Source organism: Colletotrichum godetiae (assembly GCF_030913485.1).
Source record: "Colletotrichum godetiae strain CBS 193.32 chromosome Unknown BDP55scaffold_1, whole genome shotgun sequence".
Taxonomy (NCBI): domain Eukaryota; kingdom Fungi; phylum Ascomycota; class Sordariomycetes; order Glomerellales; family Glomerellaceae; genus Colletotrichum; species Colletotrichum godetiae.
The window spans coordinates 952,640-974,771 of NW_026851249.1; the positions used below are offsets into that span (position 1 = coordinate 952,640).

The 22,132-nt window shown below is 54.9% G+C and overlaps 5 protein-coding genes across 5 annotated transcripts; 3 read left to right on the forward strand and 2 right to left on the reverse strand.

Moving 5' to 3' along the window:
• Nucleotides 1-989: 989 nt before the first annotated feature.
• On the forward strand, nucleotides 990-3,807 carry BDP55DRAFT_625360 (uncharacterized protein; the record flags this gene model as incomplete). Its single annotated transcript, XM_060571463.1, has 3 exons — nucleotides 990-1,001; nucleotides 1,091-1,876; nucleotides 1,930-3,807. The coding sequence occupies 3 exons, from the start codon at nucleotides 990-992 to the stop codon at nucleotides 3,805-3,807; spliced, it is 2,676 nt and encodes an 891-aa protein (XP_060436867.1).
• A 241-nt stretch (nucleotides 3,808-4,048) lies between these two features.
• BDP55DRAFT_10211 (rhamnogalacturonate lyase) lies at nucleotides 4,049-6,520 on the reverse strand. The gene is made up of 4 exons (XM_060565306.1): nucleotides 5,982-6,520; nucleotides 5,445-5,911; nucleotides 5,264-5,389; nucleotides 4,049-5,184 (listed from the first exon to the last, which is right to left on the reverse strand). Exons 1-4 carry the CDS (start codon nucleotides 6,199-6,201, stop codon nucleotides 4,207-4,209), a joined length of 1,791 nt encoding a protein of 596 aa, XP_060436868.1. The 5' UTR covers nucleotides 6,202-6,520; the 3' UTR covers nucleotides 4,049-4,206.
• Nucleotides 6,521-8,117: 1,597 nt separating this feature from the next.
• Nucleotides 8,118-8,966, forward strand: BDP55DRAFT_625362 (uncharacterized protein; the record flags this gene model as incomplete). The annotated part of the gene is made up of 2 exons (XM_060571464.1): nucleotides 8,118-8,476; nucleotides 8,594-8,966. The coding sequence occupies 2 exons, from the start codon at nucleotides 8,118-8,120 to the stop codon at nucleotides 8,964-8,966; spliced, it is 732 nt and encodes a 243-aa protein (XP_060436869.1).
• Nucleotides 8,967-10,547: 1,581 nt separating this feature from the next.
• On the forward strand, nucleotides 10,548-13,612 carry BDP55DRAFT_538152 (uncharacterized protein; the record flags this gene model as incomplete). Its single annotated transcript, XM_060567916.1, has 10 exons — nucleotides 10,548-10,708; nucleotides 10,772-10,861; nucleotides 10,918-11,437; nucleotides 11,489-11,611; nucleotides 11,662-11,674; nucleotides 11,728-12,122; nucleotides 12,171-12,238; nucleotides 12,292-12,503; nucleotides 12,555-12,733; nucleotides 12,800-13,612. The coding sequence occupies 10 exons, from the start codon at nucleotides 10,548-10,550 to the stop codon at nucleotides 13,610-13,612; spliced, it is 2,574 nt and encodes an 857-aa protein (XP_060436870.1).
• Nucleotides 13,613-15,478: 1,866 nt separating this feature from the next.
• BDP55DRAFT_10279 (armadillo-type protein) lies at nucleotides 15,479-18,979 on the reverse strand. The gene is made up of 5 exons (XM_060565314.1): nucleotides 18,766-18,979; nucleotides 18,494-18,552; nucleotides 16,431-18,410; nucleotides 16,081-16,324; nucleotides 15,479-16,017 (listed from the first exon to the last, which is right to left on the reverse strand). Exons 1-5 carry the CDS (start codon nucleotides 18,812-18,814, stop codon nucleotides 15,719-15,721), a joined length of 2,631 nt encoding a protein of 876 aa, XP_060436871.1. The 5' UTR covers nucleotides 18,815-18,979; the 3' UTR covers nucleotides 15,479-15,718.
• Between the last annotated feature and the right edge of the window lie 3,153 nt (nucleotides 18,980-22,132).

Genomic DNA, 22,132 nt, shown 5'->3' on the forward strand with positions numbered 1-22,132 from the left:
GGAGTGTTGTCTTCTTATTTTTCTAACCAGGGCTTTCTTTGGAGCATATAGACATGGCAATGGAGTTTCTATGACTGGGGAGCCTTGAATTCCTCATTGGGGGTCAATTTCTTACTGGTGTCCTGAAATCATGAAAGTCCCGGTGTGATATTTGAGACGGAGAACCGATGCTGAGGATGATTAGCAAAGTTCGACGGCGGCTCATGGTCGTCACCGAACGAAGGCTTGCAATTCTGAGGGATGGTGGGCGGCAGATGGTGAATCTTTGTTGCGCAGAGGTACATCACGGGATCTTGTGAGAAGGACATGATTGTTGTCTCCGAGTCTCAGTTACGCGATATGATTTGCATCAGACTCGCCATCGAGTGCTATCGAGGTCGATGGTCTCCCTGGTCTCGCATACCTGCTGCGCACATACACTTTGATCGAGACACAGCTTACGGTATACTCAGCACGCAAATATCTCAATCATACTAGTTTCAAACCTCATGACGCATATATCGAGTTGGTCAGCAAACAGAAATCATGGTTGCTGTCCTCTCGACTGCTTGAGGTCCAAATTTCGATTCCACACCGAGATCTCACCGAAGAATAGTCTCGGTGTACACGATACAGCAGCTGACTAAGCAAATCCGTTCTTGCGCGCTTGCCACCTTTAGAGTTCGCGACGAGGCTGCATCTCTCTGTGGAGCCAATCCCAGGCAGTCTACGGCTACCTTACAGCAGCTCGTTCATCAGCGAAACAACATAGCGTCCGCGCGCGTCGCATCAATCATTTCCGAAGAGAGGCGCGCATTGCACTCTCTCCTTGGCAATTAGCCTGCGCTGTCGAAGTCATCGTTATTTCCGGCCCTTGACTACTTGTTCATCGTCGCTCATCTATTTGAGCTTCCGCTGCGCGCGACCCTGCATCAATTGGAATTGGACCAGCTTCGAACCCCTCTTGGATACTGTGACCGCGGTCGTTACCTTGGATTCGCGTTTCAACAATGGCACCAGGAGTAAGTTCTTTTCTTTAAAGAAGACTTGAACTCGAGTCGAATGTATCTTGCGACCAATGGCAAGCATGTCTAACAAGTGAACTCGGTAGACTCGACGCGCGAATCGTAGCGGATACACCGAACACGATGACTTTGAAGGTCTCCCCGTGCGCCAATGGCGTCAGGAATGGGTGAGCGTCGAGCCCCCAGCGCCCGCCGAGACGACGCAGAAGAACGACATTTGGGACGTCGAGCTCCCCTGGGGCATGCCCAAGGACGCGGGTCTCCTGCCCCAGCACAGCCAAGACCTCCTCCGCGCCGCGCGATCGGGTGTCCTTTACAAGAGGCCCGCGCCGACCGAGGAGGAAGAGGCTGATGCCGACGCCGTGCCCGACAAGCCAGAGAAGAAGGAGGACGAGGCGGAGACAAAGGGTTTCCAGATCAAGGTGTGGAAGCAGATCAACCGTAATTCGGAGGGGTCACCCGTCTCGCACCTGGCCAAGCGCAGGAAGGGCACCGTGACCATCTCGTCCAAGACGGTCTCGAGTCACGTTCCCGGCGCGACGGTCACAAAAGCTACTGTGCGACGAGTCGATGCCGCAGGAAACCCGTATACGCAGGAAATTACGCTGCAGGAGGGCCAGGCGGTCGAGGGCGAGATCATCTCGACGACTGTTGTGGCCGTCGCCGCTGTTGATCCCGCGCAACAAGCGCCGCAGCGCGTCCGGCGACCACCGCCACCCAAGAAGAAGAACAAGCCTGGCCCAGGACGCGGGCGCAAGAAGAAGGTCCTGCCTTTGCCTGCGCCGGCGGCGCCTGGCGCACCGGTTGCCGTTCCTCCAGTAGAGGGTGCCCCTGTAGCTCCCAAGGTCGAGGGAGCGGATGGAGCAGACCCTGTAAGTTTACCAGAATACTTTTCATTCCGATCATGTGACTAATTGGCTTCTAGGCTGTCAAGCAAGAGCGGGAGGACTCGAACAACCCCGACAGCGAGATGGCTGACAACGATGATGACGAGGGCGACGACGACGACGGTGACGATGGCGACGACGGCGACGAGGAGCAGCGCGAAGGCGAGAACACAGATAGCCAAGACCAGGAAATGACCGACGCATCTCCATCTGTGCCTACACCGACTGTCGACACAACGGCGGAACTGACCGACCCCGAATCACCCGTACCGAAGCGCGCTGCGCCAATGGCAAATCCCATCAATCTCGCCCCTCCCAACATGCACCTAGCAAATTCCTCTCCCAAGGGCAGCCCTCTCAAGAATGTTGTCTTGCCGTCCCCTACGGAGCCACCGGCCCAATTTTCATCCCTTTCAGAAGCACTGGCGCCTCCAGCGGAGCCAAAGAGCGAGCCTCTGCAGGCTGACTTGCCGATGGCTGATGGGCCTGAGCCCACAAAGGAACCCTCCCCGCAGGCTCCTATTGAATCACTGGATTCACTCGTGCCTGACCAGCTACCTCCTGCCGACACTTCGGCGGAGCTTCACGATGCATCGACAGCACTCCCGCCTGCCGAAAAGGTGGGCGACATTGTCTCGCCCATGGCAGAGACAAGATCAACTTTTTCGCTGGCGACGACTGCCGAGACCGATGCTTCGGGCACTAGGTTAGAAAGCGGCGATCAAACTGTGGCGTCTAATGACGCTGCACAAGACTCGATGATGCTTGACGCTCCCGAGGAACGTCAGCCATCTCCGGTCCCCGAGGCTCCCGAGGCTCCCGAGATTCCGAGGCTTTCTGAGGCTCTTGCAACCTCGGAAGTACCGCCGCCTCCTGTTGAGGCGCCAGCGCCTCTTGTTGTGAAGGACATCTCAGAAAAGAAGGAAGAAAGTCCTCTGGCTCCGCCATCAAGCAAGGTAGAACCTGTCGCTTCCATTCCTGAGGCCGAGCCCGCGACACCTGTGGTTGAGGAGATGCCACTCGCGCCCTCCATTCCCGAACAACCCGTCGAAGCCGTCGCATCACCGGCTAAGTCTCCAGTCAAATCGCCATTGAAGTCGCCAGCGATTCCTGCAGTGGAGTCACCCGTCAAATCACCCGCTCCTCTGCTGGAACCTCCAGCTCCTGTGGAGCCCCCTATTGTGGAACCTGCCGATATCCCACCCGAGATCCCGGTCGAGGTACCTGTCGAAGCACCTGCTGAGGAGCCAGCAGCCTTGCTGCCGTCAGGACCCCTCGAGCCACCAGTCGAGCCCCCCGTAGCACCTCTGGTCGAGTTCCCGGTTGAGATTCCGGTTGAGATTCCAGTTGAGGTGCCTGACGTTGCAATGGAGGAGGCACCGGCAGAAATTCCCGTAGAGAAACCCCTCGAAGCGCCAGTCGAAATCCCAGCCGTCGAGATCCCCACAGCCGAACCGGAGTCAGTCCCGTCAGCGCCTGCTGAGGTTCCCATGGTGCCAGAAGACGACGGCCCGGATCTGCTCGCCGGTTTGGAGACGGAGCTGGATCGACAAGCCGAGATTAGCAAATCCCCACTCCCCGAACCTCCTGCGGCCCCGCATCCGGAGCCAGCGGAGCTCCCCGAGATTGCCAACCCGGTGCCGTTGCCCGAGGTCCCGCCCATTGAGCCTGAGAAGCCCGCGGACAAGCCGACAGAGGTGGCATCCGAGAGTGCTCTGGCTCCCGAGGTTTCGGAGATTAAGGAGGCAGAAACGGTTCCCGCTGCGCCTGATGTGGCCGCGGAACCGGCACCGGCTGAGGAAGCTGTCGCCCCCGCTGAGACGGCACCTGAGGAGACGGCACCTGCAGAGGAGGAGCCGGAGAAGAAGACGGAGGAGAGCTCGACTGATGCCGTTGTACCTGCTGCTGATGCTTAGTTTGCGTTTGCTAGAGTGGATTTGTCGAGGTTTACTTGTCCGGGGGTGTTGGAAGCTATTGGGGTCTGAAACGGCGTAAAAGGTGAACTAGCAGGCTCACGGCTTGCCTTGAGTGTAAACTATATGATGGAGTATCGTCAGATGTGTGATTTTGGAATACGAATACCGTTAAATCGGCAAAATTGCCCTCATGATCGTTTTGCTTGAAGTTATGACTCTTTCAGTGGTACAATCGATGATGTGATGCTTGAATTCTTCCAGGGAACATGATACATGCTCTCACCGGGTATCATTTGATTGATCAGATGTACGGATATTCCAATTATGTGCAAAGAATTGTATGCCATTCCTTTTTTCCCCCTTTTTCCCCCTTTTGCTGCAGCCAGCAAAAGAAGGAGTCTACCATTCCAGAACAATACTATCCCAAATGAAGCCCCTCCACGTCGTATTGCGCGTAAGCTGGAACGTAATTTCGTTTTCCCCTTGCTTCAGCAACGCACCGGGGACAGGGAACTCAAACAGCCGCCACTCGCCCGCCGCCGTGGCGCTGCGGTACACGGACGGGTCGTTGAGCAGGCCCGAAGTGGAGTCGACGCCGACGGCGCCGCTGGTGAGGTTTCCTACTTGCTGCCCGTTGGCGAGGACGACGCTACTTGCTCCCGTGGAGTAGCCCGCCAGGGAAACAATCAGGTTCGCGGATGTAGGGGCCGGGGTGGGTAGGGTGGGTATGCGGAAGGAGATTGTGTAGTTTCCCTTGTAGGTTTGGCCGTAGCACCAGTCCGAGGTTTTGCTTGCGGAGCAGGAGCTGTTGCTGCTGCTGCTGCTGCTGCTACCGCTTGCGCCGGCGCGGAAGACGATGTTCTCGGGACACGAGGCGATGATGGCGTGGCCGAAGTAGGGGTCTCCTCCGTGGGCGAAGCCAAGGGATGTGCGGTCAAAGTCGCCGACCTGGAAGAGCTTGGTGCGTTTTGAGACGGCCCAGTTGAGTGTTCCGAGGTCCATCGTCTGGTCTGCTTCGGTGACGTGGACGTCGTTGAAGAGGATGTGCGTCGTCACGTCAGCGAGGGCGGCGCCGGCGGACCAGGCTTGGAGGGCGTAGCCTGCGGCCGTGGTGCGGACATGGGGGATCGAGAAGGCGCCTGAGGCGTCGGCGTAGGTTGTATAGTAGTAGTCTGAGCCCATGTCGAGGGCTGTTTTGTTGGGGTGGTTGTCGCCGAGGAAGACGGCGGCGCCGGCGGCGGGGCGGCCGTCGGAGAGGAGGAGTTTACCTTTGACGGTGCCGCGGGATTGGTAGGGTGCGTCGTCGAGCCAGGGGTAGGGCCAGGAGGCGAATTCGGAGGCGGCGCGGGATTCTGCGTCGGATTTGGAGCCGTCGTTCTGTGGGAGGGTGGTTAGTTTTTCTGAAGGGCGGATAGGGGCAAGGAGGATGGGTAGTCAGGGGAGGGTGTTCACGTACGAGGTACCAGAGCCAGGGTCCCCACATCTTGCCGACGGGGAAGACGTCGACGGCGGAGACTTGGAAGTGCGTTCCGTGAACCATGTTGAGTTGGACGGCATCGCCGGTGGCACTCTCACGGTGGACCTAGGGGATGTTAGCATGATGCTCTTGGGGTCGCGTTCACGGATCAAACACATACCATGAGCTCCTGCTTCAAGTGGTTGCCGTTGTAGTAGTCCTTGCCAGCATTGATATACCAGCTTCCAACCTCATCACCATACACGCCATAATACTTTTGCGTGCGAATGAAGTCGGAAAAGTCGTACTTTGTGATATACCCTGTGCCATCCGGCGTGCGCCAGGTCTCGTCCTGGACCTTGTTCTCTGGCAGGTAGTCGGCCAGCTTCGGCAGCGGCTTGTCGTGGAGATCCGTCTTTCCGTTGGGAAAGGTAGTGTTGTCGAGGCGCCAGAGGGTGCGGAACTCGCCCAGGGTGGGCAGGTTGCGGTTGACAAAGTACTGGTAGGCGCCGGCGAGGCCTTGGAAGATGACCCAGTGAAAATCGCCGTCGTTTGCGGTGAACTTGACGTCGATGAAGGAGGTGCCTTTGTGGGTGCCCTTCTTGGCGATGGTGGCGGATGACCAGGCGATGTCGTTTGCGGCGCCATCTAGGGAGGTGGTGAATATCAGTTCTACGACTAGGAAGATTCGAGAGTCGAGATGAGGGCATTCACATACTGTAGCTCACATAGTGGCCGACGGCGTTTCCAACGAGGTCGCGGTCCTTGTAGTACAGCTTCACTCCGTACTTGAGGCCTTGGGTCATGTTCCACACATCGTTGCCAATGATCCACGTCTGGTTGTCGACCTGCCTGAGAAAAGGTTCGGTCTGTGTCGGGGCCGCGAAGGCATTGGAAATCAATCCCCCGAAGGCGGCGGCGAAGAGACTGGTTCTCATCTTGGCAGACAGAGCTTCAATGTCACGCACGTCTAGAGAGAGAGAGAGTAACGACGACAAGAGTCCGCAAGGCCTACTACTCTCTTGTGTCCTTTTACCTACTCAAACAAGCACCGAGAGAAGACTAAATAAGTCATGGCGATTCAAGACCCTTACTCGAGCCTATCCCAAACAAGCATTGAGCCGCGCAACCGGCACGCCGGTGCCGCTCTTCTCCTCATTCCTACCTCTCGTGGTTCGTGGGTTCCGTGGGGAAGAGGAGCCCATGGTTCGTATTGCTTCTTTTCGCCTTGAGGATGCGGAGTGGTGAATGGTGAATGACTGGGGGTGAGTCGACGTCAGTCGGTCAAGATTGGGGCGGGCGGATATCGCAAGCAGGGCACTACCCCGTTCCCCGCAATCCAAGTAAGCTTAGCTGCTAGCAAACGGCGAGCTTTGATGGGTGGAATTTCACATATCAACCTAAGCCTGCCTCGCTCCTTTCGGGAGAGCGGGAGATTGGGAACTGGGGAGTGGCCCGGACTCTGAGCTCTGAGCGCATCTAGGTTTTTTTCCTTTCTCTCGAGATCGCCAAGCTATCCCCGAGGACGTGTGGTGCTAGCTGCTGCAGCCGCCTGCATTTGCTTGAAGTTGGGGGAATTATTGGGCATGGGGTAACCCCGACTTCGGGGTACCATGAACCGAGGGTTGGGGTAGGTGCGTGGTCCTATAAAAATTGACCTGCCCGAAATGCTCGTTGTGCAGTATCTCGTTGTCATGAACTGTCATGAGCTGCAATTTTTGTGAGCGAGATTGCCGGTCAGCCGATTGGGTTTTGGGCTGAGATCTCCGGAGATGAAGGCATTGAGTTGCGGTCCGACTTGCTTGGAGTAGAGGTATCGTAGCAGAACAGGAGATCAAGGTAAGGGAGGCAGGACGGACCACGCAGGGCAGACGCTGAAACCAAGTCAATGAGGGACTATGTATAATAAATTGTGCAATCTTACCAATATTTGCTCACCCTGCGTACAATGGGACAGATCAAGTATCCGCTTTGCTGCGGCCTGCCAGGAGGGTAACGAACTTTCTGTAGACACTGCGCCTTCAATCTCGAAACGCATTTGAGAGTATGGGCAAGGAACATGAATAGGGCGTGACAGAATCCGAGCTCACGCTCTCGGGCTATGAAAACGTTAATAGGTAGAGTGTTGTTGACTGGAGTGTAACTATACAGAGTACCTACCTTGCACAGGAGTAAGGCAACATGTTCTTGAGAGAAGATGGCGAGTCAGAAAAGACACCAGCCACATAGTGCGTGCACAGACCAAGGCTTAGGTTACAGTACCTGTGGCTGAGTTCACGGCAGATGCGGTAGCGACAAGGGAGGTGCCGTCGGAGAGCTTCGGGAAGGCACCTTACTCTGCAACAAGACAAGTCAATCCAACTTTTGATTAATCAGTCATGACAAAACATCGGGAAGGAGATGAGGAGGTTCATTACGGAGTAGACGAGAGAGATGTTCGTACATGATCAGCCTAGGAAACTACCATGGAGGGGGATGAAACTGCGCTATTCTTTGAGCCTGCCGTGCTTGCCCGATTTCTTGCAGCTTCATGGGGAGTAATGCTGCTCAGTAAGATCGCGTCGGGTACGGGGTTGCCCCTTCCTCTTGTCAGGCTTCTGGTCGGTCCTTCTCAAAGGGTTATGCATCGGGATATCGCAGGCACGCAGGATGATCTGGGCTTTTCCACAGTTTTCTGCTCCAATGTTTTTTCTCCTTACCATCAGGTAGTACAAATGCTTAACGTCAATATCAAGTGCAAGATCTACAAAGTACCAAAAAGAAAGAAAAAAAATACACTCCTTCGGGTCACGTCAATACAAGCTCCCACATAGCGCTGGGTCAGGATCGACGGCTACCCGAGAGCGAACCTATCATGACCACATCTCACAGACCTCTGGAAGCTCAAGCGAACGCACAGAGGGACCCTTCCAAGTTCCCGCCCGGAGGTCTTCCCCATCCGTGTCAGTGTCTCACGGCACAGCAATTGGTTCAGATGGATCCCGAGCGGTCGGAACAAGAGAGACGCCAAGTCGGCGATGAATGGATACTCAACGGCCCGCCCAATGGAGACCAGCCAGACAACGCTTTCGGCGCCCGGCATGATGGGATGTTGAAGACTCCAAGTCGCCAGTCGCCAGTCGCCAGTCAGCCAGACACGGCCTACGGAGGCCGAAGTGAACGCCAGAACGGCCACCCGCGGAGAAGGAGATGCCAGGGATCATGGCAACACGGGTGTTGACGAAACTTTCCACCAAGAGCAAGAGCTTAAAGTGTGCCCATCACGCCACTCACCACTGTTGCAAGCCCAGTCCTATTATTGTAAACCGGACTAACAGTAGCACTATGAAGGATTCGGCTTCATCCGTACCGTTTGCGCGACAACGAAAGAGAGTTTGCGTTCGACCTGCACCAGGTACAGTCCCTGCAGGGAAAAGGACGGTCTGGCCTGCCACGTCTAGCTCGACTGGTCCAAGTCTCCAGACTCCAAGAGGCTATCGTAGCCGATCCAAAGTACGAACAGGCCCCAGCGCGTGCCGCCGCCGCCGCGGCGCCGCGTAGCGTGGCGCCAATCGCATACAGAAGAATTCTCGCTGATATTCTGGTCGCTTCATCCTTTGCACCTGCATACCGGAGCTTCACTTTATATCACTTACATTTTGCCGAGTGCGACACCTACGCTGTATACCGTACCGAAAACTCGGCACATTGCATGACTGCGTAGGTGAACTTAACAGGGGCCCCAGGGCGGCGGGAAACTTGCCGAAGATAAAGGAAACATGAGGGAGAGGAAGGTGACGGTGATCGATCCTATACGGCTCCGATCCGCGGTTGTGGACATGCCGTTTTTGGCCCCCATCCGACGCTACCTTGTGCCGCAGACTCAGAGTGAGAGGCATCCATTCGGCGGTTCTTTCACCTTCCCTGGCAATGGCAGGCCTGGATGAGACTGGACAGTTCCCCGCCGCCTTTTTCTGCCTTTCTCAGTTTCCGAGGTCCTCTCCGCATGACGTTAATCAAGCCTCATCCAAGACTGACTCGCAGAGCCTGGCGAGACGCCATTCTCTCATTTATTCGTACGCCCGTCATGCCCTATCCTAGTCCTTGCGCCAGAGGAACGGCCATCGGCCAGTCCCATGGTTGCCTCACTTCCCGCACCGTCGTGCGACATCAGACGCTCCCCAGAATGGCCAACCTCAAGTTCTCAACCTACCTACCTTACTCTCCGTACGCTACGCAGCTGTGACAGCCACGCACCCACGGTAGTCTCTTGCAGCAACTCAAACCCCCACTGGGGTGCCCACCGGGGTGGCTGAAAGTCAAAGTGGCCGTTATTCTGTGTGTCTCGTAGGTTACACTCAACAACGTCCGAATCCCACTGGGTCATCCCCTGTGCCAACCCTCATGTCCATGGTCTGTGCAGCTTCAAAGAGAGAAACGCATGGTCCACCTCGTCCAAGAGCTTGGCATGTCCCTCGATATCGCACGTGGGCGAACCGGCACCGAAGAGGTTCACCAACCATCGACCGACCTTTTTCAGCTTGTGTGTGTCTATCCCAACTTATTAACGCGTGGGGCCCGTCAAGGATCAAGAAGGAAGTTCGAATCTTCGACCCTCTCTCCATTCACTCTATTGATTAATCAAACAAAAAGGATTCCATCAAAAGAGTAACGTAGCGTCTCGCCCTTCGGGATTAGGGTCCGCTTCACGCCATCGAAGCCACGGCAGACACCAGTGCCGATCACTGACGCGCCTCGAGCTCGCAGCCGGTAAACTCTAATCCCACGCTTGAACCTTTCAGGGGGACCAACGAGGGCAGAGCCTAACTGTTTGGGCCTTCATTTTGATTCCAGACCTGCGAAAAAAAGAAAAAAAGAGGATTACCGCCTGGATGGAAATACCCGCTCTTGTGCGTCCCTTTACGAGCATCTGGACGTGGAATGCCATCAAACAACGCGACCTCCTGACAAACTAATCATATCATATTTCCCTTTCCCACCTTCTTTTCCGCCTACACTACCTATAGTCGTCCCTTGGCCCCCACGCCCCGTCAAGCGGTCCCGGCTCCCGGAACGTGTGGTCTGCTTGCTTCTTCATCGACCGATTCCGTTCTCCACGAAATCCTTCACGGCCAATCCCCAGGTTTCCCGTTCCCACCGGTCGTCAACTAGTTCCACATCCCCGCAGCTTCGGTCTACTTGACTCTTGTCTGTCTTTTGTGGTTTGCGTTTTGCCTGCATACAACCCAGGCTGGCAATCAACCTGGCAGACCCGCGAGGCTGGGCGCAGTCGAACCCATGAGCGATGGACTTTGATGAAGAAACCAAGCCAAACCTGACAACCTTGAACATGAGCTCCAACGTGAGCGTGAGAAGCGAGTCTATCGGCGCCTTCGACCCTGCTACCCAGCAGCAGAATGGGTCAAAACCACCCATCAAGCGCAGGTCTCCAATAGCCTGCCGGAGGTTCGTCCTGCTCGCCAGTGCGGCGGACACATCGCGAATTTGACGAGCTAAACAGTATTCCAGATGTCGCCGAATGAGGAGCAAATGTATACATGAAAAGGGACAGCCGCCGTGTAAATCCTGCGCCGAAGCGGGCATACCAGCGAGTGAATGGTACCATCAGCACCAAGCAACGTCAGTGACGCGATCTCGAAGCTAATCAACGACAGCATCTTCCCCCAGCGAGGCCAGCCAGATCTCGACCGCGAGTATCGTCACCCTCGCTTGAGGGCTGAGAAGGCTGCTAAACGAGAAGCCGACAAGGCTCGACGCAGCGCATCAGATGCGCAAGTGCCCCGTGGTCCCGGCGCGCCAGCTCTTCGGAAGCCCGCAGACGAATGGGAGCTTCTCCCACCGCTTCCCGAAATCATCGACGCCGTCCACGTCTTCACTCGGAAGTACTTCCAGCTAGGCTTCATTCCGAAGGAGCTCTTGCCCCAGCAGCTGCAGCGAGACCACCGATCCGTCAGCGTCTTCCTTCTGCTTGGCATTCTCAGTGTCTCGGCTCGCTTCTCACCAGCCCTGGCCCAGAGGTACCATGGGGAGATGGAAGCCGTCGACTTCTTTATGGAACGGGCCAGCAACCTCGCGCTCAACGAACTGTATCAAGAGCCTACTCTGGAGAGATGCCAAGCCTTCTATCTGTTGAGTTTAGCGCAGCAAGGTGGTGGTATGAGGAACAGGAGCTACGTGAGTTCCCTGCATGGAGTATTATCATGGGCACTGCTGAACTTTTGCTAGATCAACATTGGCATTGCCACGAGGATGGCCGTCTTGATGCACTTGCATCGCGAGGAGTTCTACAAGATGAAGAATCCCACGAGGGAGATGATTATCAGGGCGGAATCTGCGCGCAGGACTTTGGTGAGTTGTTCATTGTATCAAAAGGAGGAAGCTTTGCTAACAAACAACAGTGGATGCTACACAGTCAGTGATCGCGCGCGAACGAAGACGAGTCGGCTTTCGCTAACAACATGTAGGCCAGGACAACCTTCACTGCGGCGCTCTTTCCCCCGTATCACTCGCTGCAAACGACATCACGGCTCTGCTCCCCAGCAACGAGGAAGACTTCGCATACGGCCGTGAGCCATTATCGCGCGCTGCCCTCGAGGATACACCACCAGCCCGCGAGAACCCTTCACTGATCCATCAACCATCTCGATCGCTGTTTGCGAGTCTGATGCAAGCACACTACTACTGGGGGAAAGTCGCTCGCCGGGCGTTGGCGACGATGAAGAGCGCCGATCCTTGGGACCCTGCGAGCGAGTACGCCATCACAGCAAAGCAGATCCTAAGCTGGGAACAGCAGCTTCCGCAAGACCACCGTTGGTCTATGGTTCTTCTCAAAGGGCACAAGTCCGTTGGCGAAGATCTGGTAGGTGCCGAGGATCACTACAAATGGACTTGTGATTGACATGTGCAGGCCTACCTCGGAGTCACCATGATAACGAAACTCTGCAACATTGTGCTGAGGCGTGCGTATCTCGAGAAGTAAGCTTAACCGCCATCTATCCTACTACTTCTTAACGTGCTGACCGGCACAGCATCATCAAACCAGGCGAGAAGGATATGCAACGCAGGGCATTTTTCGCAAACATGTCGGACGATCTCTTCCGGAATGTGCGAGAGTTATACGAGCAAATCGATGCTCAGTTCAGCGTCAGATCCTCAGAAGAGGGCGTAGGAGCCCAGATGGCGTCGTTCTGCGTCTACAGCTGTGGCCTTTTCTCGACGTACCTGGTCAAGTACCGGAATAGTGAGGACTAAGAAGCTGTGGATATGACTGCATCGTGCTAACCATGACTAGTTTGTTCCGACAAAAACATCGTCGCGCAGGCTCCGAATATGCTCCAACGGTGCATGTCCATTCTCATCGAGTCCAAGCAGACCTGGCCTCTCGCCTCCCGCTGGCTCGAATCTCTTGAGCGCTTCTCGCGCGATCCTAAAGCGGCCGCCTTTAGTCTTGAGGGCAGTATGGCTGACGGCGTAAGTCACCAACCCTTATGCCACCCACTGGTGCTCGAAAGGAAAAGCTGACGCGTGTCTTGACAGAATGACCGGACTCTCCGACCGCTCCATCCCTCGCCATCCAACTTCTCAAAAGGCCCACGCGCCGACGCGCCAAAGTATCAGCTCCCAGGCCCGCCGGCAACCCCCTTGAACGAGAAGAAACCAGTGCCACCACGACACAGCAGCATCAGCAGCAACGCATCCAACAACGTCCTCCCTCCCCCAAGCCCGTCACCAAGCCTACAGCAACAGCAGCAAATGCACCAGCAACACAACTCCGCATTCCCTCTCCCGCCGCTCATGAACACCACCCACCAACAGCAGTCCCAGCTTCATCACCAGCAACAGCAGCACCAGGCCCAACATCATCAAACCCTCTCGCCACACCAACAACATCACCTGCTACAACACCAACCGCAGCCACACCACCAACTCCAACATCAGCAACGCCACCAACATCCTCCGACACCTCACATGCAACAATCACAACATCAACATCTACCCCCAGAACTACATCCGCAATTCTCTCCACCGCTCTACTCCCAAGCCCCTCCCCCCTACAGTCCAAACAACGGCATGGGCATGCTTGTTCAAGCTGCCTCCTTCGATACCACAAGCCCGATCCTTGGTGCGCCGGCGCAGCCTCCGCCGTCGACGAATCCTTACGATCCGAATACGGCCGCGGCGGTGGCGGCGTTCTACAATTCACCTGGATCCACCTCCATCGTCCTCGGCCCTGGCACGGATGGCTTCGAGTGTGAGCTCCAGAGCTGGTTCGATGGCACTGCGCCGGTCCAGGCAACAAGCTGGATCGGGAATGGGGCAGCCGGGCTGGGGTGGTTTGGGTCCACGTGATGTATACGGCTGAAATGGCCTCCATTGAGGCAGAAGGAGGTGGGAAACAGGCAAGACTCGGAGAAGAAGACGAGAGAGAGGTTGGAAAGCTTGTGCGTGTGAGAAAGAACACTTTGGGTTTCGAGCGTTTATATCTGAGCGATTCGGTCGTTTCCTTTTTTTTTTTTTACATCAACCTATTTAATCATATCTAGAGATTGGGCGCCACGTCGGAAAATAAGGAAGGGGAAAAGAGAGGAGAGTCAACTTTGATGCACAAAAACCTCGGAGGGCTGGCGCAAATCATAGACGGAAAACCTTCGGGTCATTGGGTCATTTTGGAGCCATCTAGCCGTCATTATTCTCTGTTTTTGGCCATCTTTTCGTACCCCCTTTTCGGGTTATGTTTGGCTTATACATATTTCTAGATCGAGATACCAGAGTGAATTAAGTGCGTTTCCCCATCATATTCTTGTTTCTCAGGAGACGGATTTCGTGTGGAACGATCGCGTGCCATCATGTGAAGCGCACTATTTGTGCCAGTCCGCGGAGGAGACTGAGGATCTGAATCAAGGGGCGGGGGGTGGATATCGTCCTTGTCATGTCGGCTGAGTAGCATCGATATCCATACTCACGAACTCAGGAGATAAGGGCACGTAGTTCACTCCGGGAAGAACCGGACGAGCCCAATATACTTTGCTCATGGAAATTCCCAGATCATCCATCAGACTCATGGAGTTTGTCTTTGGGGCTCGTTCCACAAGAGTACACATGACGCTTTCGAATAAGAATTGATTGAAATCAATATATAAAAGCATGAGGCGACCAATACATACTCAAGGGGCTGCTTTCCGCAGAAAAAAGTCGAGCTTCCCTACTTCAATTCTCGAGAATTGCAAAACAACTTCCCTTCCTGGAGTAAAAGAAACGTACCCGAGAGGCAAACTTAATCTCGTTGCGGTGAAAACGCACCGAAACTCAGCACCGCGGCTTGGGCAAATGCAGTCTGAATAGAAAGGAGTCGGTGGAATTCTACACGGTATTCATAGGCTTGTTGGCGGGATGATGATGTCGTCAAAGGATAAAGATACCTCCATCATCGTAGCAAGGTAACGCAAATCCATCGATAAACTTGGGAGACATCTTCCCCGCGAAGGATAACAGTCACGACATCCAAGTACATCTCATCTCATCTCAACACACCACAGTCATTCACTTCCAAAGATAAAGGGGGCAAAACTCATTGAACTTCTGCGACTATCAATCAGTGCCAGACATGAAGCCACTTGGCCTCGTCATAAGCGCGTTGTGTGCCGTCTGTTTCTTCCTCTGCAGGATCCGTCTCTCCTCGCTGCGCCTACACTCTCCTGTGATTTGCCCATTTCGCAAGGCCCTTTCTTCTCATCCGCCCGCCTGGTGCGCGCAAGTCTTCTTTTCCAGTAAAGGAAAGAGGCTCCGACGAAATCGCATACAAGTATGGCCTAGAGCAGAAGCCTCCAGAGAGGCTAAAGACTCTTCCTTTCCCGGCCCACCTGATCACTTGACCGAGTGGGTTCTTCCGAGTTGGGATATGGCCGACTCCGAAATGTGTATTGACGTTGTTCATTTCCCCATCTCTCATTGCTCTCGTTTCCCCGTCGAAGGATGAAATCAAACTCCATGTTCCATCTGAGGGAAACTCCTTCTACATGACTTTTAGGTCGCCAACGCGCTTTCTATGCGAGGCGTACATGACAATGAGGACTCCCGCCTTCTCTCTAATCCAGCCTTCCGTCGCGAAAATCAAAGTCCAGAAGATAACAGCCAAGGGGTAGGTGAAGTGATTGAATAAGGGGGTGCAGTTTCGTGATGTGATATGGTGTGCTGACAAGGGGTATTGGGTGAAATTAGTCCTGGGGTGGTGGTGGTGCAAGGGTGTCTATATACACGCGAGGGAGCTCCGTGTCTTCGATGCTGTGTTGTGGCAAGAGCTGGGATTGGCTGTTCTCTCTCTCCTCCGTTTGACGCAGATCCAGGTTTCGGTAGAGAAACCGGCTGCTCCAGGATACGTGCTGGGCTTGGGGGGTTGGTTGGGTGTGAATAATCAAACAAGTCGAAATACAGCGTCAGCCTCAAGCTTTACAAAGCTCAAGTCTGCGCCATGACGCTGGAAGAACCGCCAAGCTGACGCTTGACCTGTTCGCGTGCCCAGCGAGCGGTCTCGATGGTTCGGGGCTGGAACTCGCGGTTGGTCTTGGTCTCCTTGATGAGGGCGGTGAGCCACTCCTGGCGGAAAACGTCGACGAGCTCGCCGTTGGGGTAAGCCTCAGCCAGGTCGCCGATAACACCCATGGATGCACGCATGAGCGCCTCGCTACGGTTCATGTCGCTGGCAATCATGTTCAACAACTGGAAGATCGAAGGCACGTATTGCTGAAGCGCCGGAGCTGCAGAGACTTGTTAGCGGACGCAATGTAGATGGGCAGAAGTAGTTATCGGATGAGACTCACTCTTACCACCGGACCTCATAGCTCCGATGATACCGCCCCAGGCATCCATGATACCCTCGCGAAGAGAGATGACGTAGTCGTACATCTCGTAGGGGCCCTCGGGACCGGCGTTCACGGTCGCCGCCTGCTGCAAAACCTGAGCGATGACGGACAGGTAAGTCTCAAAGTGACCACCAATGGCGCCGGCAATGTCACCGAAGCACTGCAGGATCGCAGGCTTGAACTGGTTGCTCAAGGCGGTGCTCTGTGAGAATTGTTAGCAAGACTCTTACACGCATGTTGCCGATCCAAAGCCACATCCACAAGAGTGAATGAAAACACTTGAAAGTCAGTCGGCAGCGATAACGTACCTTGAGGTTGTGAAGCAGGTGGTTCATGAAGTTGTCGCAGTACGGCTGGCTGCGCTCGCCAAGGGATCGCGTCAGGTCGCTAACAAGACCGATAGCCATGGAGCACAGAGCGGGCTCCTCTTGGTTCGACAGAGCGTTGTAGAGGAAGGGCGTGAAAGCCTCCATGTACTTGGAGAAGTCCTCCTCCATAGCGTTGGCCAGAGCGCTGATGGTGGCGAAGATACCATCGGGAACGCTGGACTTGCCGCCCACAGTGCTCAGAATCTGGAGAAGTGTCTGCATGATTCTGTCACCCTGGGGAATGATCTCCTTGTCGAGTCTCTGGATGATAGCCTGAAGAACGGTGCACAAGCTAGTTTGCATCTCCTCCAGCATGATCCTGTCCTCGACGCTAACGACCTGGGTCTGCATGGGAATGGTGCCTTCGAGTCGCTCAATCACGACGCCGGAGAGAGAGGCAATGGGCTGCATGCTCTCACTAGCAGCGTTCTGCACAAAGACGTTGAGAACCTCGTAAGCGGCGGTGCGGACGTACGAATCGCAGTCGGGGCGGGCCGTTAGGCCAAGCAGGTTGGTGACGCTCTGGTTGAAGTGGGGTGTCAGAGGGTTCTGGGCGGCACCGAGGTCGCCGGAGAAGCGCTCGGCCAAGTTCATGAGAGCCCAGCAGCACGAAGATGCTATCTTTGCGCTGCTCATAAGGCCGTTGAACAGGGAGCGGATGAGAGGGTCGAGGTGCTGGTTGGGGTCGATGCTGTCGGACACGCTCTCAGTGATGCGGCCGAGGGCATAGGCGGTCGAGTCCTTGACGTGCAGGGAGCTGTCGTCCATCATGCCGATAAGGATAGGAAGAGCCTGCTTGACGATGGGGTCGAGGACCTTCTCATCGGGGCCGTCCATGATGGCGCCGAAAGCTGAGACGGCGGCATCACGGTGGTGCCAGTCTTCGGCACGCAGGTTGCCCTCAACGAACTGTAGCACGGGGCTGATGATAGCGGCACCAATGGCCTGGGCGTAAAGGGCGAGACACTGGTAGGCGGCGCGGGCCAAGTTGTACTCGTCATCGGCCGCATCCTCGTCCTGCTTGGTCAGAAGCAGAAGAAGGACGGGCACAACCTCGTTGGCTGCTACGCGAGCGAAGTTGTAGAAGGGTCTCATCTGGTCGGCGCTCTCGACCTGAGCGTTGTCGTCCTCGATACCGATCTCCTCCTCGCAGACGGTGCTCCAGAACTCAACAGCCAGCTTGGCAACATCCTCATCCGAAGACTTCATGCCCAGAATGGTGAGGCCAAACAGAGCCTTCTCCATGTAGAAGCGCATGTTATCGTAGTAGAGACCCATGATGCGGTTGAGGCATCCAAAGGCGCCCTGCTGTATCCGGGAGTCATCGGCCTGGGTGGCCTCGCAAACAACCTGCATGATGTAGTTGCGCTCGCCCTCGTGCTTGAAGTTGTTACCGACGAACTCGAGCGAGTCTCCCAAGGCCGTGATGGCAGCCAAGCGAACCTCGAGGCTCGTCTCCTCCTTGCGGGCACCCTGAACGACGGCGGTCAGGATGGCGTTGGAGTGAGCAATGAGAGCCGTTCGCAGATCGGGATCTTGGCTTTCGCAGATGTAACCGATCGTGGTCAAGGAGGCCTGCTTCTGGTGTTCGCCACCCTCGCTAATGTTCTTGACGAGGATGCCCATGAGGTCCTGCCACTGACTTCTCGGCAGCTCGATCGAGGCGATGGAGGAGATGACCTGAGCAGCTGCCTGACCGGCCTGGGAGTTGGAGGAGCCGAGGGTCTGCAGGGTCAAGTTCTTGACCTGCGTCTTTGTCTCGTCGTCGGTCTGTTGGAGCCATTTTGCCTGGAGCTCTTGGTGACGGGCAAAGTCACGGGCAGTGAAGGCGTTCTTCAGGGCGAGACCTGCGGCGGCACGAATGGAACCATCGGCGTTGTCGTTTGCAAGCTCTTGAACGAGGGTTGCGAGGTATAGGGGCTGTTGGGAAGGATGGTTAGCAAATTTGCCAGCGGCGGTGGGGGGAGGGGGCACTCGGGATGCAAAAGTGGGCGGGCACATACGAAGTTGTTGTCGGCTGCTTGTGTAAGTTGCTGCTCGGCAGCGTTGCGCAAGTTCGCGTCTATTCAAAATGTCAGTATGATCATGGAGGTTGTGGCGGTTCGGTGATGCGCGGTGTGAAGGAGGAGGCTAAGAAAGAGTAGGTTCTGTTCCATTGCCCTGGCGACAATTTGGGGGAGAGTAGGGGGTAGGATTTGCTGGCGATGCAAAACCTGGCAGGTGCCGCGAAGAATGAACGAGGCCAAAACCACGACGAGGACGCAAAATTGCTTACCTGGCGACAGCGAATTGGCCAAAACCTGGTTGATCTCTGAGCCCGACATGTTTGCCGCTCTCGATGTGTGGTGGTTTGAAGGAGGTAAGGCTGAGCCAGTGCCGATGTTTGGAGAGGTTCGGAGGGGGGCTCGTTGACAAGTTGCACGTGTCAGGAGGTGGGAGGGAAAGGGTTCAGCAAGGCACCGCAGCTGAAGTCAGAGCAAAAAGCGGGAGACGCGGGGGTGTTTTGTGGCGGCGGGTGGTCTAGGCAGAGAAGACAGGACCAAAGGTTTGGTTGGCGTAAGGTGGTGTGTGAAGCGGGCGCCAGGGGCAGGGTCGGCAGTGCGTTGAGAGCGGCGACCTTGTGAGTGTAGGTGGGAGGATGGAAGAGAGAGAGAATGACCGGAACCGAACGGACGGCAGAGAGAGGTAGAAGGAAGCGAGAGAATATGCCTGTATCGTATCTGTGTGAGAGAGAAACACGGCAAAAAAGGATTCGCTCTGGGTTCCGAATTAAAATGATGCGCCAAAAGACGATGTCTTGTGGTAAGGCCTTTTGCAAGAATTAGAGGGCGTACCGCAAAGAAAAGATGGTTGCGACAGTAAACAAACGCGGGAACCGAGTGGTGTAATGTGAGGATTTTTATGGTTTTATTTTTTTTCCCTCTCTGTTTCCCTTTGGGTTGGTGAAGGAGAGGAAAAAATAGGAGCGGGACCTGGACGAGGTTGTTGACGATCTCAGGCTGCTGCCCAGTTACAGTATTGAATGGCCCGCTACGCAGTTGTGGTGCACCGTAATAAGCCAGGTAGGTACCTCAGCCCAGGGACGCAATTAAAGCAGCAGGAGCAATAGAGGAGAATCCAGGAAGGGGGGGATGGTGGTGACAGCGGGAGCATTAGAGACAGCATACAATGGGCGGTGAATACGCATAGGTAGGTGATCCCCTGAGGAAGGTCACCAGCAGCAGTGGATGTCTAGTCGTCACCTTTCTGTTTTTTTAGTTCATCCTCTTGCTTAGGTGCAGCAAGGTCTTGCGCCTTCTTTTCTACGGAGTACTGATACCAAAAGACAATACCTTACAGTGCGGGATACGCAGCTCCAAGAGGTACCTGGCATGGACATGTAAAACCGCCACTTTCTACAGGCTGGCAAGGTGACCCGACGGTGGCCAGCCGATAGGAGCAAGGGTAAAAAAGAAACGACTGAGGAAAAAAAAATAGGACGTTAAATGAGTGTGGGGAAGGAGAGAGGTTTCTGATGCACAAAACCGAAGAGGGGTCGTTTCCGTCTGCTTCTAGCTTCGTCTGCACCTGCACTTTTAGAAATTGTTGGCTACCTTACCTCCTTGAACTGACGAGGAAGGCACGGAAACGAGAAACACTCCTTCTCCCTATGTCTGTGGACATTGTTACATCTTCAACGGCACTGCAAGTCCGTTTGGATGTTGCTTTTCAGGCGTCTCTGGATGGACCGACCGTTCACACGAGCCGGGGGGGATACCTACTGAACTTTCGGCCAAAATATGAATCAACCGAGGGCGGGGAGGGGCAGAAAGTGAATCAAAATAATGAATGAGGCATTCTGTTTTTTTCCTTTCCTATTGCGGCATGTCTTTGACACCGTGTGGTCCCGCCTCTCCTGTACGTATCCGACGGTTCCCTGGGACTAGGTAGGAGTTAGGCGCTCATCCCTCCATACTTTTCGTTTGGCGTCTTCAACACCAGAATACAAAGTCTCTTCAGATCCCACAGTATTGTGTCTCCAGTCTCTACTCCCATCTCCGCCCGGATTCATCTCACCAACACCGAAAAGACAAACAGTGAGGCTAACCTCATCAGGCGAGAAACCCCACACAATAGACGGGCAGACTCACAATGGGGCGTCAGGGCTGCAGCTGCGCCTGGCGTTGCCGGGCTGCCCTTTGCCCCCTTCGCTTCGTTCCCTCTCAGAGTCAATGGAAGAGTCAGCTATGTTTTTTCCTGACAGAGACACGGCTCGTGGAGAATGCATAAATTCAAAACTGAAATGGCCTTTATTCACTGGACTCTAAAACTGCAGCAAAAAGACACAAAATACGAGATGCCCCTTGCTCAGCCAGGTTGATGGTCAGCAGCCCAATCCAACGCTGCTGCCCCTCTTCTCGGCCCATGTTCCGTGCCTACCTTACTCTCGCTAGGGAACGGGAGACAGGGCAAAAAGTACCGACGGTGTTGAGATAAAGACCACATTCGGGGGTGTCTTGAGACGACTGTTTGCTTCTTACCGAACCCAAATAATGCAGGTGCGTAAGGCTGCTGCTTTGTGCCCTGTGGTTGCTGCCGGTCCGGTTGGGGTGACAGGCACCATCCGAGCCCGCAAAAAGGTGTTAGCCCGACGTCATCTCTTTCCCAGGCACCTGGATCCGAGCGCCTACTCGCCTGCCTTGGCTCAAATTGAACCCCCGCGACTCACTTCGCAACTCCTGGTCATCTGACTATTCTGTGGGCACGAATCAATGAAGGATTCAATAAAATTCCGTGGATCTTGGCTTGCTGGAGTTGAGCCGATTACCTGGTTGATGAAACCCTACTTGATGTTGGGGGCACGATACCAAGAAGGTCAAGGTCGGTTTCCGCAATATGAATGGCCCGTCAAGTACGCCTCGTGATATGCTCTGAAACGTTTTAATGATGTAGATACTTGTTGTTTCCATTCTCAACTCGATTATGTTTTCCGGGCATAGATACCTAGGCTAGCTCCTAAGCTCACCCGGCACTTCACAAGGTATGTACTCATGCATCCTGAGGTCGGAAGACATCATCAGTAGCAACGGCCGGCTGCCTGTCGCACTCAACACTCATTCGCGTCCTTCATCCCTCATTTGCAACAACAGTGTATTGAGAGAATCTCAATTCGGATGCATACCTCGCCACACGTAGTCTTCCAAAATCCGCATTAACCATGCCATCTTGTGTGCTCTTCGTGTGATTTGACTCGCCGCAGTTGAGAGGGGCGAAGCCCAGGTCAAGAGTACTCGGGCTCTGTAAAAAGACTCATGGTCGCCGTCGGAGATGAATGGGTGGCAGCCCCCAGACGCTATTGAGCTGCTCCAGCCTTTCCAAGAGGAACAGGAGATGAAGAGTCATCCATTCATGGTAACTTCGCACAGGTGACGTATTGTAGGGAGTGCGATGACTTTTGAAGCCCAGCTCAACCCCTAATCCCTTGCAAACACTTACCACTATGGCAGCCTGTCATGATTTTGTGTCTCCATTCCTCATTATATCCCATGAAAATTACTTTATCTATGATGGAGGCCTGCTCTTACAAACACTACTTTTGATCCTCTTCCCTTGATTCTTATGCTCGCACTTTCTCGTCCACGACCGGAATCTCTGCGCTGGAC